Genomic DNA, 14866 nt, shown 5'->3' on the forward strand with positions numbered 1-14866 from the left:
TTATTATGTATCATGTTTTAATTAAAAAAGGACAGATTTTTAAAAAATGTAGCCACAAATTCTAAATTAAAATCCATCTACCTCTCTTCCTCTCCACCCCCCCACCCCCATTTAACAGATTAAATGAGGCCATAGTTGTGGAGAAAGAGAGGCAGAGTTGCAGCTAGCCACCATGTTGTCACTCTGGGCTGTTATGTTTCTTACAGCTTAAGCTCAGACAGTGGCGTCCTTTGTGGTCCCCTGAGCTGAGGAGAGAACTGAAGTCCCACAGCTTCTTCCTTGCTTGTGTGCCTTTCCTTGGTGGCCAGGACTTGGACCTATCTCCTGAATGCCTCCAGGGTGTCAGCACCTGGCACTAGCTCTTTGGAGACTGACTCAAGATGTTCCAAGCACGGCTCCTTGGAATAGTCTTGTGTGCAACTCACACAGAATGTTTTAACCAGAGACTTTTCTGGGCAGGGCACACGCACATCAGGCTCCGGTGTGGTAGCAGGAGAGTTCCCAGGAAGTGCATGTGGGTCTGTCAGCCAAAACAAGAGGTCAAAGGGGTCTAGCAAGGGAGTTGTGGGGCAGAGGGGAGATAGTGTGTGTTCTTGACCAGCGAGTGTGAGGCAGCTGAACAAAGAGACAGCGTTTAAGCCCCAGAGTGTGGTATTCTAGTGAAGGTCCTGCTGTGCCCCAGTCCGTGTGGCCAGGTCTAGGTGCTGCAGAGCCTCTGACAAGTGATTTCTTCATCTGCCTCCCTCACTCCAGTTTCCTTCCTTCAGCCTTCCAACATTAGTCACCAAAAAGCCTGGCTTCTATATGGGAGTTTACCCTAGTGGCTTGACTGGAATACATTTTTTTGAAGGATTAGTGTATATGCCATAGAGACTGCCCCCCTCCCCATGCCTGATACTCGCCAGTGAATTTTCATGTAGCACCGGGAAGGGTTATTTCTAAAAAGGCACCTCTTGCAGAATACATTCCAAAGAGGGAATGCTTTTCTCTTGTCCTGTGATCCCTCATCCAACAAATGTTGGCAGGAAGGCAATGCAGGACTTGGAGACTGCCTTCCCCTCATCTTGTGCAGCGTTGGGGAGGAGACCCTCCTCCTCCCGACCAGCTTTTCCCTGGGCTTTGGGGAGAGTCTGGTAGATTCTAGTAGGAAAAACAACCGTTCACTTAGCCTTTGGTCCTGTAACCCACACCAGTTTAATTATGGCTCTTTAGCAGTTAGGAAAGTTAGAGTTATTAATGTTCATCTGAAAATGTTTGAATTAAAACTTGTGATCCCAGCTTTGAAGACCCGATCAAGAAAACTTTGCTGAGTGGCCAGTGATCAAAAGAATGCCATTGAAAAATTTAATTAGCCATTTTTTTCCTCTGGCCATTATGGGGGGGGGGGGGAACACATAAAATGTTGCTTATTTTACATTGATTAATTACCTTTTGTTTATAAGAACTCAGTTTGGACTTTCACCTTTATGTGCTGTGGAGATGTTAGTTACTATTACTGTTCTCTCTTTAATGTATTTATTTTAATGGTAAGGCATAGGGAGTTAGGATTTATCACACGGTAGCCTTCAAACAGCCATCTCCCTCCTCTAAGACTACACTGAGTAGCACTTGTAACTTGCTATTTTATTTTTGTGTTTTAGAGGGTGGTTTTCATGTGGGTTTCACAAAGGAAGTTCACCAGAAAAGGGAGGTGTGGGGAGGAAATTGTAAGGCTAGTAGATAGGAGAGACTGTAGCCTCTCTGTGCAGGACCTGAATGAATCAGTACTGACTCCTGGAGGGGACAGCCAGTACAGGTGGTAGTGAGGGGTCCAGGGCCTGAACTGTTTTAAAGCCAGTCAGCAGGAAGAGCTTGGCACTTTGTAGATTGTGCCCTGTGGGGGAAAAGAGGATGAATCACAGCTGGAGCAAAGGTCGGAACCCAAATCTGACTCAGGTGAAAAGGTCAGGCTGGTAAGAAAGAGAAAGAGGTACAGGAAAATAGTACTGGCTGTGTTGAGAGAGACAGCAAAGAGATTTGCTAAGGGCAAAAATAGAGAGAGGACTTGATTGAATAGAAGAGTTTTGCCTTATAGTTTGTCCCTGCTGAAATTTTCTCTTGCCTGTAATACTCAGAGTCAAGCCTTCCCACTTTGTTTTGCCCTTCCATATTCTCTGCCTCTGTTCTCTCTCTCTCTCTCTCTCTCTCTCTCTCTCTCTCTCTCACACACACACACACACACACACACACACACACACACACGAGAACGAGAAAATACAAATAATACAAAGATCAAAGATCTTCCTATAGCTAAATTGTGAGTTCTCCCACAGACACACATGCCTTTGGAAACTTTGCCCAAGGAAAGAGAAAGGAGCTGCAGAGTATATTAAAATTTTCTCTTTGGAGCCATTTCTTGGCACTTTGTAGACTGTGTGCATGTGGCACACATTAGCATGTGGTCACAGGAAGAACAGTAGAGTAAGCTAAGCTGGGTGGGCCTAGGGGTGCAGCTCAGTGGTAGAGCTCTTGCCTAGGTGTGCATTGAGGCCCTAGGTTCAATCCCCAGCACTGCCAGAGAGAGAGAGAGAGAGAGAGAGAGAGGGATCAGTTGATATTTTCTTAAGTTGTGTAATACTCTCCAAAATGGTGTGAGGGACTGGGGATTGGAGCTGGCAGGGGACTTTTTTCTTTTGAAATGTCATGTAGTCTGTGGTGTTAAAGATGCTATACCAGGGTGAACAGGTCCTGGGGGTTCGTGAGAAGTGTGATTTGTCTGTCATCTTTTCCTGTCCTACCCCCTCCCACCCCCCCGCATCTCCTTTGGTTTAACCCAGTGGTGCTGGCGGTCTGGTCTGTAAGGCAATGTGCTAAGGACCTCAGGGAGTACCAAGAGCAGATACTATGAGTGGCCCCTGTAGGCTATAACCACAGGCAGGTGGTTCCTCCAGAAGAGTGGAACCTTTGGGTGTTGTTCTGCAGGGAAGGTGCAACCTGCTAAATCTGCCCTCCCTTACCTGTTGGAGGAAGCCATGGTGGAACCATTTACCCCTAGGAGTAATATGTTAAATAAAGACTGCAGAGGCAAATCCCTAACACTTAGCTATAAATTGTTGCATCCTGAGCTCTTGGCCATGCCTTTCTCTTCTCCCTCGCCCAGTAATTTCAGAGAACTGAGGGAAGGGAACAGAGCGCTCTCTCTCTCTCTCTCTCTCTCTCTCTCTCTCTCTCTCTCTCACACACACACACACACACACACACACACACACACACACACACACACATTGCCTTTAGCTCTTAGAAGGCACTGATTCTGTCCTTTTTAAGTCAGTGTGGTACCTGATACCCTTCCTAGCAAATGAAGCTGTAAGAGAGCTGGGCTGAGCCTGGGAACCCACGCCCTGTGGTCTGCCTCTTGCAGACCCTTTTCTAAGCCTGCTGAGCCATCTCCTTGATTGTGTGTCTGCTCCATGATGAGGAAGCTGCGGGATCAAGGCAGATGTGGCCTTGCTGCAGAGGGGACTTGATGATGCCAAATTTAAACACAAGGAAGGATCTGTAAGCTGCCTACCTACTTAATGTGTCAGCGCCCCAAAGGTCTGCAACATAATGAGACTTCACCTTTTCAAATATCACAAGAACAGCTGATCAGTCCCTGATACATTTGAAGCCAACATCTTACAAAGAGTCACCTTCAAAAATATAAGAAAGGAGCTTTTCTTCTCAAGGGCCATTGGCCTGAACACAATTTTCTGATCTATCCACATGGGAAGCATAAAAATGAAAGAATGTTTTTCAAATCAGGCTTGGTGGTATGAAGTCTAGATCATAAGACTGGGCCAAAACTTACTTGTTTAATAAGAAGAAAGGTTTGCCAAGTGACTGAATCATCTAAAGGTGGCTTGGGCAGTGTTCAGCCCATGCCAGAAAATTACCCAGGGAGCTTAGAAAAACAGCTTCGCATTGAAAGCAGGAAGTGTGCTGGTTAAAAACTGTTTCTTTTCCCTAAGTGTGATAATGTATGCAAAAACAATTGGAAATGGCTATGGTCTGTGCAAATGTGGGGTGGAGCTATGCTTAGTCCTTCACCACCTGTCCCGCACCGTGCAGTGAATGAACATTGCTGCTGCAGTGGTGACTGGATAGTGTGCAGTCAGCTTTTATGGTATCACTCCAACATTGAAAGTAAAGCATAATTCCCCCAAAGAGTAGAAAGATGGTCCCAATTCACTGTTAAAAGTTGCTATTTCCATACTATCTCAAAGCTTTGGAAAGCTTTGCTTCACCCATCTGTCTAGAGCTGCATTTTGCAGACCTGTTCTCCACCAACATCTGTGCTTTTAAGCACCTTCCATGTGCTGTGTTGAAAGTCAGATGGGATCAGAGAGGCAGACCTCTTATTGCACCTCTCCCAGTGAGACGGCCTCCACAAACAGCCCAGGCATCTAGTTTACCATTTCCTTTATTTCATACTGGGGCTTCAGTGTCTAAACACAGAAGCTACAGCAAGAGCCTGAGCTGGACGTCTTCTTGCCCAGGGCACTGTTTCTAACAGTCTTAGAGAACTCACTTCCAAGTCTGCTGTGGTCTCCATGGACTGTCCCCCAAAAGCCATGTTTTAAATGTTTGGTCCCCCACCATGATTCTGTCCAGAGATGATGGAACTTCTAAGAAGTCAGGTCTCCTGCACAATGCCTTTAGAGGTGGTGATTCTTGGACACTGGACCCTTTCCAGTTTCCTGTTGTTCTCCATGAGGTGAGCAGCTTCCGTCATTACACACCATCTCACCACAGAGGGGATTGAGACCAAAACTGTGTGGCAAAATAAACCTTTCCTTTTTTAAATTTGACTAGCTCAGACATTTTGTCACAGTGATGGAAAGCTGACTGACACACATTGTAGCTTTGAGAGATTAAGCAAAATCACATGGTACATGGAGGCCCTGATATGCTCTGACATACTTCTCAAGAACTCGTTCCTTCTGGTGAGCAGTTTGCATCTCCCTCCTCCTAGCTGGAAGAAGACTGGTATCCCCTCTGCCCTGGAAGGTCATTACCCACTTAGAGGCAGGAACCCTGCCTGAGGTCCTAGCTCCTTGGGTGTCTTCATATCTGGGGTCCACAGGGAAGCTACCTGATCTCTTCACACACTGGATGAAACCTTGTTTCTTGGCTCTGGTATCCTGCCGAGAATCTTGTTTTGGACTTGCAGTCCTCCTGCAGCTCTGCTTAGCTGGACCTCACTCCCGACCTGAGGAAGAAGTGCACCATGGAGCACTTGGGAGCCGGAAAGGACCCCTCATTTTTAGGAAAACCCCAGTTTCTCGCCAGCAGTTGTTGCTCTAAAGCTCTGTTAATGCCTCGCAACTGTTACAGGCCATTGGCTTGTCCACAGCAGGGATTAGAAAGGCGCACTTCACATGGTTGCATTCCAAACTGTGGGGACTGGATTCTTCTAATGAGGTGAAAGCCCCACAATTCCCTGGGTGACTGCAGCATCTGCCCTTTCTCCAGCTCCTTGGTTTCAACAGTCTACACTTAGCCAAGAAGTTCGATCCTTGCCCCTTTGCTGTGTCTTTCCTTGTCACTGTGGCCCCAGCTCCCCAGCCCTGCTGTTGGGTCATGAACTGTGCCGGGTGTTCCCTGGAGCACAGCTGTCCCTGCATTGCCCTCCCTCCCTGAGCCTCCCCTACCCCCTTTGCCTCATTCCTGCCACTCTCAACTTGTGCAGGAACCGCCTCTCTTTCTGCAGCAAGAAGACCATCATCCAAAGGGAGCTTCCTCCCTTCCACTCCTGCACTTTCCCTGCTGTCCCTCAGGCCCTCAGCCATCAAGGCGGCATTGTTGTCCTCATGTGTAGCAGCTGCTCTTCATCCAGCGCCTTCCCTCCCCAGTGTGATCTGCTAGGGACTTGGCTTAGGCCCCTTTGGTTCCAAGTGGCAGAAGCCAGGTAAAGGTGGCTTAGCCGTGAGTGGTGACATTATTAAGTGAATAAGTAAATACTAGGGCAGACCTCTAGTGGCCCATCCCAGGGACTGAAACTAAATACAAGAACCTGTCAGGAGCCCAGGCAGCCCTTAGGAGTCACTCCTCTGCCCTGCTCCTTGCATCCACAGTACCTTGTTTCCTTGTATGTACCTGTGATGGAAGTGGACCACCCTGGAATGCCTGTCTCCTCGTTATCTCATTTAAGTGAGCAGGACCAATTAAGCTAAAGCTCATATCATCTTCAGGTTTTGAGAAATTAAATGTGATGAGCACAGCATAGGTCGGGCTTCCTAGGAAGCAGCCAGATCTTCAGGACAAACCGAACCCAGGAACCTCCACACCTGCTTTGCACACTCACTTTGAAGTGGGGCTGCAGTTCTCAAAGAGAGAAGGTGCCATGTAATGTACAGACATACCAGAGCCCCTCTAATGCACTGCTGTGGTAGAGGATCATAAACTGTTAAAATCAGAAGCACCCCAGGAGACCACCAAAGACAGTCACTGACATTGACAAGGGTGAGCCTGAAGCATAAATAGGTTCAGTGATTTGCCTACTGTTGCTCGGTGCTCGGTAACTTTCTGAATTGTTGAATGGCAGACAGCTATTTCTACGGAACTTTAGGGTTCTTTAAGAAGCCTACATACATTTTTTTGAGGTTAGGAGTGTCTTTGACTTTGACTGAAAGGTTCTAAATGAATTTGATAAGCTGTTGCATCACCAATAGCCTGGTAGTTGATCCTCTTCAGTTGATTATTTTCCTCCAAATGAGAAAGCTCTTAGCAACAGTAGCAGTGTGACTGCAGGTCTTGTGAGACCTCCACAAACGATGGGCAGTCAGACAGAGGCAAGCCGGCCCCTGCTTCTGGTCTAAAGGCACCAATTCCGTGGATAAGCTGTTGTGTATTGTTAGACCTCGGCCATTGTTCACAGTCCAGCATGGAATTAATCCCTGAAGAAAGGAATGGAAAAAAAAATGCCATTCAGCACAACATAGTTTGTCATCGCATGCATAATGCAGACTTTCCAATTAGAATGCTACAATTTGGAAACTTTCTTCACAGACTGATGAGAGAGCAATTATTTTGAGAAGGGAAAACTCAGTCCACTGGGTTTGCCTCAAGTCACTTCTGACTCAACCCACAAAGACAAGAGTTTTGAAATCATATTCACTATTGAATTTTGTATCAAAACACCAGCAGGGAGAGCAATTAGTTGCTGTAAACTGAACCTCTGGTAATCAATGGTATGCAACTAGCCCAAGCATTTCATGGAAGATGTAAGCAAAATTACATCTCCCAATCAATTTTTTTTAAAACCAGCACTTCATTGTTTAGGGAAACTTCACAGTAAGAATGAGTGGAAATGAGGGGACAGCATTTAATGTCACCAGGCATTTCACACGGTGCTCATTAGACAGCAAGGTCTGTGGCAGCAGCTAACAGACCTGATCTGCATTGGTAGATCTCACTGGTGGGATAAAGTCAGCTTCTTTGAAAATGGCTTCTGATAATGGGCTAGAGGAGTTGGCGGGGGGGGTCATGTTTAAGGAGCTCATCTCCGTTAAGGTCATGTGAGTGTCTGTGCTAGGCAAGTTCACTGTGCAAACATTCCCAGCCAGATTACAAACCAGAAATGTCTTTATGCTGCCAGTGCAAATACCTGAGAACAGACCTTCTCAGACAGAAGTGAGGGGAGCTCGTAGGCTTTGCACTGTACCTAATGAGAACCAAATCCCCCTGTAGAAAGAAAGGGAGTTTTCTTTAGGGTTTCTAAACTGTACTTGCTTTTTCAGTTGAATCAACAAAAGGATTTTCATTCTTGATGAAACCTAAATTCCAAGTAAATAGCATCCTGGCATGTGAATTAGAACCCTCTTAAAAACTCCATGTGTAGAAGGCCCAGGCCTATGCTTGATAACCTGCGCTCCATCAGAGTCCCTTTCCACTCAAGAGTCACCGTGTCCCTACCTTCCCCCGGGACTCATAATAGAAGAATAGAGAGGCAACGTCTCAACCAATGTGTGCACTTGGCTACTGTTCAGGAAAAAAAAATTCAGACCAGGAGAAATGATTGAGGTAAAGATCGATGGACTAGGCTAATAAAAATTAATATCTTTGGCATGCCAACTATGATAGGCAGTGAATTAATATCCTTCAGATATAGAGGTCGTTTGTAAGTCATTAGCAAAAGGATTAATAATAGAAAATACACGAAATGTTCAAGTTCAGTGATAAGTAAAAAACTGCAAATTAATTAAATGTATTTCATATATCAAATCAGTATTTTAAAGCATGATATCACAGAAATGGGCATTTGCAGTACACTCTTGGCAATATAACTTGTCACAGATTTTTGTTTGGAGAAGAGAGGTACACAGTTGCTTTGTAATATGTACCAAAATCTCAGAATGCCTACAGTGGCTCCCAGAGTGGTACATGCAGAAACCTTCAAGGGCAGTAGTAGATTTAGTTGTTCATCAAATAATTTTCCTAATAATGAAGTGTTATCAGCTACCTAGGTGTTGAGTACTAAGAGACTGGTTAATTCTGGGACATGTGTAGAATGAAATACTATGAAGTCAGTACATGTGATATAGAGTTACAACTGATAACGTAAAAAGATATTCATAGTAGACTATTAAGACAAAGAAAGAAGTTCTAAACAGCATGCATGCACAATGTATGTTTACATTACTGAAATTATAGATTATCTTAACTTTTTTTTTTTTTGGTCTTTTTGAGACAGGGTCTCCCTGTAACCCCAGCTGTCCTGGAACTCACTATGTAGACCAGGCTGGCCTTGAACTCACAGAGATACGCCTGCCTCTGCCTCCCAAGTGCTGGAATTAAAGGCATGTGCCACCACGCCCAGCTATCTTAACTTTTAAATAAATTTGCCCTACAACAACTTGGAGGTCTTTATAGAATCAGCTTTTTACAGGGAATGCAAGGCATGGCCTTAAAAATTCTTGTGATACCACTGTCACTCCAAGAACCTCTACGAGGGCGGTTACGAGCCTCATAACTGCTCATCCTTCATCTTCTCCTTTTCTTGTATCCTTACGGCAGGCTTTTTCCTGAAACATTTGAGATCTGGTTAGATTCTATCCCAAAGGGACTGAGTGTTTTCATTTGGATACTTTGTGGAGACACTTACTCATGGTTGTCGGGAAGGATAGGGGGTTATGACAGACCTGGTTCTCCATAAATAATCCAGAAGCCCAGTGGGGAAAAGTAAACTCATTGTCTCCTAAGAAGCCTGTCACCAGAGCTGTTAAGTGAAGAGAACAATTAGTTAATTTGAATTTTCTTCCTCTTAATAGCAAGCATATCATTACTCAAAAGCAAATAGAATTATGATTGAAAACAAAGCTCTATATGGCCATGGGAGCTGCCCCTGGCGACACAGGCAGCCTATAATCTCAGCTGCTTGGCAGGATGAAAGGCAGGGGTTTCAAAAGTTCAAGCCCTCCCTGAGCTACAGAGTCAGAGTTCAAGACCATCCTCAGCAACTTAGAGGGACCCTGTCTCAAAATAAACAATGAAAAGAGGGCTGAGGATATAGCTCAGTGGTAGAGGGCTTAGCCCTAGGTTCAGTACCCAGAAACAAACACAGGAGCAATATTAATTCTCAACAGTAGCTTTATTTACAACAGTAAACTTGTGTAAAGGATTTTCATTGACTGTAATCGCAAGATTAAGAGAAGACGGTATAGACTGTTACAGAGTGATGGGTCATAATTGAAACAGGATTCAGATACTACAGATAACTGGGGAGACACTTGTTTGGGGGAGGGGCACAGTTACAGAACTGGGCTTTGGTCAGGATACCAGGTTGCAATCATGCATCACTCACTCACTGACGATGAGTTTAGACAAGGTACTTAGGAGCTGTAAGACTCCCTTCTACCATCTGTAATGTGATGAGGACAGCCGTACTCACTATAAGGATATCAGGTGGGTATAATAGACCAAACTGTACAGAGCACTTAACACAGGGTCTGAACCACATAAGTGTAAAAGCAATGCTAGCTATCAGGATCATCATTTTACTGTTGGATTTACACAGAAGACATCCACTGAGTGCTGGCTCTGAGTGAGGCACCAAGTTCTAAGTATGGAAAAATCATTTAGTTATCAGCACTGCCCCCAAGGAGCTCAGTGTTCTAGCTGGCGAGGAAGCAATGCATGTGACTCACTACTAAACAGTACAGTATTGCACTTATTTTGTCCAGGAAAGGCTTCAGTCTGAGATAGTAAAAATGAGTGGTCTGTCTCCTCTGAGGCACAGTCTGAAACAAAACACAATCCTGTATTGCAATGCTCATATTCTGTTTTTGATTACGGAGGTACACACATGGAGTACTCAGACTTCATATATGGTGTGATGAATATTTACATCTTCTGTATCCTCATAACTACTACTCAGATCAAACTAGCTCATTTCTGGCATCCTAGAAGTTGTGCTTGTACCATATCCCAACAGCGCATTCCTCATAAGTCTTCTGAAATGGGTAGATAAGTGAGTGTCGCTGCTTTGAGCCTTGTGCAGAGAGACAAACAGTCAACGTTTAAGTTCTCAGCTGAGCCGGGAGGGGCTGTGAACAGGACCAAGGCAGTAAGCTCCAAAATAGTGGCTATGTGTGTGTGTGCCTACATACTTGACCTTCCACAGCTGGGGGGACACATCAGCTGAACATGTTTTTAACGTTTTTGCCCTTACAAGCAGGTACAGAATTTTTCCTGTCATTATTCCCTAAAAAATACAAAATACAACTATTTACAAAGCATTTACTTTGTATTAGGTATTATACATAATTTAGGGATGATTTAAATTATATGGGAGGCCAGGTGTCTTGTTACAAGCCTGTAATAATACAGCAACTCAAGAGGCTGAGGAGGCAGGAGGGTTGTGATCTCATATTGGCCAAGCTACAACACAACACCCTGTCTATGAGAAATGCAGACACATACATCTTCATATTTGTGTGTATATATGTACATGTACATACATAAATATATTCGTTTATGTGTGTATGTGAATATATATTTGCACATGTGAATATGCATAGGTTACATAGAAATACAATGCCATTTAATATAAAGACTTGAGTAGCCACAGACTTTGGCTTAGGACTGATCTTTCCTAAATGCTAAGGAATAACTGTATCTCAAATCAGGTAATTTAATCAAAGTCATTTAGAAATATGGTGAGAATGAAAAGAAACGTGAACACGGTGCTTATTATCACCAGTTAGACAACACCTGTTCTCCTGAGTTATCTCTAAGATGGCTACCCTTGGGCAGCTCTGATGCTGCAAGTGAGAGCTGGACGACCTGGAAAGAAGACGTGAGGACATCTCCCTCCTAGGTCAGTCCAAAGACTTTTGCCTCTAGGAGAACAGGCTCCCTGGGATTGTGTGGTTTGGTAGGCAGACCCCCAAAGAGACACCTGAAGCCCAACCAGCCCTTCTCCATAGTTTCATTGGGATTCAGTCTTCTTCAGCCCTAGAAGCATGGTGGGGTACAGAAGGAGGGGAGGGATGGCACAGGGGCCCCTGTAGCAGTGAGGATGTTATAATAATCTTATGCTTTCCCTTTGTTCAGGTTGTTACTTTGGGACTGTGATGATCGCAGCTACAGCTACTACGTTGAGGTTTCCACCAACCAGCAGCAGTGGACCATGGTGGCTGACAGAACGAAAGTCTCCTGCAAGTAAGTGGCATCCTCTCACCACAAGAGCAGCCTCTGATGGCTCAGAGACTCCTGAGAGGATTTGTGCAGCACAGATCACATCTTCTCTGGTGGTTGGAACTTATTCCCATGATCCTTTACTTCAGTTTTGACTAGTAAGCATTTACGAGTTTACTTGATATGACCAAGCAAGCTTTTTCTTGTGAACTGAACTTGACTCACACTTTGAAAAATGACTGATGCTTTCCTTATGCCGTACTCTCATCGACCTCCCTAACCCTTCACTGCCTGGCATTACTTTTTTCTTCCTTATTACTAAGTTCTGGTGGGCAACCAAGAACTGTGGTAATAGCCTGTGTTGTTTGCGGTGGGGGTGGGGGGTCTCCAGTACACTCCTGACCAGCAACTCAAGGGAAGCATCCCTTCCCTGGCACTGGGCTTTTTATTTAGCAATCTATAACTTCTCAGAGGAGCATAATCTGTTAGAGTAACTACTGTTAGACTCTCCTATGAACATGTGTGTGTAGGTACATGCATACACGCATACACATTTAGGGATTATAAAGTAGTAGGCTTCTTTATGGCTTTTTTAAGCATCCTTAGTGTTACTTATCCCTCCCACCCCCATCCCTAGACTCCCATCCTCATTATTCCCTGTCCTCTTCATAGCACCTGTGTTCTGCTATCTACTTCCCTTAACCCCCTTCTTCCCCTCCCCACCACTGGTCCATTTCTAGTATCCTAGATGCTACAGGTCATGATTTCTTAATAGCATTAACAATAGCTTGTTTGGCTCAGTGTTCAACAACCATCAGCACTACTCTTAGGTAATTACCACATAGAGCGTTTTGTGGGTGCTGTAACAGATAAGCTTCGGTGCTTAAGTGGCTACATACAGCAGTGTATGTCTGTGATAGACAGTCCATGTGGGTATTCCTGGTTATCAAGTGACTCCTCTACACAGGTGAATGAGGAACCCATACTGCTTCTTCCTATGTGATCATCATTATGGCAGGTCAGGGAAGCAGAGAGTGAAGGTATAGCTGGTTCTGAGAGGCCCTGGCTACCTGTAGTACAGTTCTTCCACTTGTACCATTGGGGACCAGAGTAGCCTGGCCACACCAGTGTCGTTGGGAAACAGGGTAGCTTCTGCCTAGACAGCCACTTCCCAGGGAAGTGTACATCTTATGAGCACCTTGGTTAAAGCACAGGAAAACACTGTTCCTAGCTAATATTCCAGCATTCTCATGTATTTTATCTCCTAATGTCTGAATGCAAAGTGCTTTGTTGGGACATTATCCTCATTTTATAAAAAGGAAAATGAAGTTTGGAGAGAGCAAGCATCTTTCCAAAGGAGCAGAACTCAGATTTAAACCCAGTGCTCTTCCCAGCATAGCACACCACCCAAAGTATTAGTGAAGGACACAGACCACCCGAATGGAGAAATGGGGAGCAAATGCGTTAACTCGTTCCTAAGCATCTGGAACCCTTTGCGGGCAATGGCATGCCTGTGAGCCCCGGTAGCCACCCCCATTCATCTCTACAGAGTCAGCTGTTGAGCAGATCAGACTGCTACCTCTCAACTGGCCATCTCTGACATTCTCACCCATCTCCTCTGTCAGCTGGTACATTTCTCTAAGTGCCTCCAACCAAAGAGCTATATAGGGCATGTCTTCAATCAGAACATGTTCACTATTAACCAGGTGCCTGTCCTGATGTATATTGGATTCAGTGGGGTTTTCATAATTGATAAATGCCCCATGCATCAGATCCTTGGTCACTTTGCATGGTCATCAACATCTAGTTGGTTGGTTTCTGTTAATTGATGGACTTAAATAATTTACAAGGTTTCAACTTTGATTGTAGCACTTGGGTTCTCCAGTGGTGTTTTACATACTAAGGAACAAATGGGCAGCACATTAGAACAAGAGTAGTAAAACAAGACATGTGCCTATTAATCCTGTAAGAACCAACTGAAGGTTATGATTTCACATTTATAGGTGTAACCTGAATTTAAGCTACCTCCCACCTTTAGTTTAATCCTTAAGAAGTAAAGATTCCAAATGATAGCTGCCTTCTTAGCTAATACACTCAGAGCAGAGGTTCTAGAATTGCAGTTTATTCTTGTTGGGGTTATGTTTTAAGTGAAGTTCTATGGAATCTTGATGATCATAGCTCTGTCTCATGTAGATCCACTTTGTCAGGAAGTCAGAGCACCGAGGCCTGCTGTCCTTGAAACCTCCCAGGGCTGAGCAGCCCCAGGTCTCCATAGCCTCAGTCCTGCAGCTGGGCTTCCTTTCCAGCACTCCTCAGTTCTTTCCGCCACACTTGGAGCATCGCTTGCATTCTTCTCGCGGTAAAGGGTTCTCCTCTCCTCTAAGGGATGTAGCTTAAATTCAGGTTACACCTATAAATGTGAAATCATAACCTTCAATTGGTTATGACATTTTTTTAACTATGTTGTACCTCTGGTTCATCACATAATCTAATCTTGTATCCTGTACCTTCAGACCTTATTTTCTATCAGTGTTGAACCCTATCTACATTAGCATTGCCTTTTAAGTTATTAATGTAAACATACACATGCACATTAAGCAACACAGAGGGAAATAGTATAAAGTAGAATGTCCCACCTCTGTCCACTCCTCAGAGGTAACTCCTTTGACTAGCTTGTAGAGTTTTGTTTGTTGACTTCTGTGCTATCAATAGCATTTTATTCCTCTATTATTTACCAGCTCTACTAACACCTCTGTCTAAAAAAAGTGAGAAATTTCACCCACTTCACAGCTTATTTTTTGGGGTCGTGTTTTCTTTTCAGTTCCTCTATGATTTATCTTGCAAATGGAGCGACCTCCACTTTCTTATCCATTGATTAGGTATAGAGTCTCTTCACGGCCAACATGCTGATGAAGTATTGGTGCCCCTAGTCTCCCTCTAGCTTCCCCATTCTGCTTCTTCCCATCTTCTGCCAGCTGCCTGACCACATTAGCATTAGCATTGGCATTAGCATTAACATGTAAAGCTTTGTGATAGTATTTTTGCTATAAATCTTCTGTGTGTTAACCATAAAAATGATCCTGAAAAGGAAAGTCATTGTGATGTTCTGATTACATAAACAGTGTCCACAAAATATCTAGTAATTGGCTTGGCCTGCAGTGCGGCAAACAATACCCCATGCCTCTAAGCAGATGCCCTTCTGGGAACG

At 44.4% G+C, this 14866-nt stretch overlaps 1 protein-coding gene across 3 annotated transcripts in view; it reads left to right on the forward strand.

The window, feature by feature from the left end:
• Positions 1 to 14866, forward strand: part of Btbd9 (BTB domain containing 9) — a 414302-nt gene that overhangs the window by 314356 nt on the left and 85080 nt on the right. For all 3 annotated transcript variants that reach the window (XM_008840045.3, XM_029566952.1, XM_008840044.3), the window contains one exon: positions 11575 to 11682. In XM_008840045.3, coding sequence (XP_008838267.1) covers positions 11575 to 11682 — 108 coding nt within the window. The remainder of the gene's footprint in view (positions 1 to 11574; positions 11683 to 14866) is intronic.

This window comes from Nannospalax galili, unplaced genomic scaffold (assembly GCF_000622305.1).
Source record: "Nannospalax galili isolate Female #2095 unplaced genomic scaffold, S.galili_v1.0 scaffold538, whole genome shotgun sequence".
NCBI lineage: Eukaryota > Metazoa > Chordata > Mammalia > Rodentia > Spalacidae > Nannospalax > Nannospalax galili.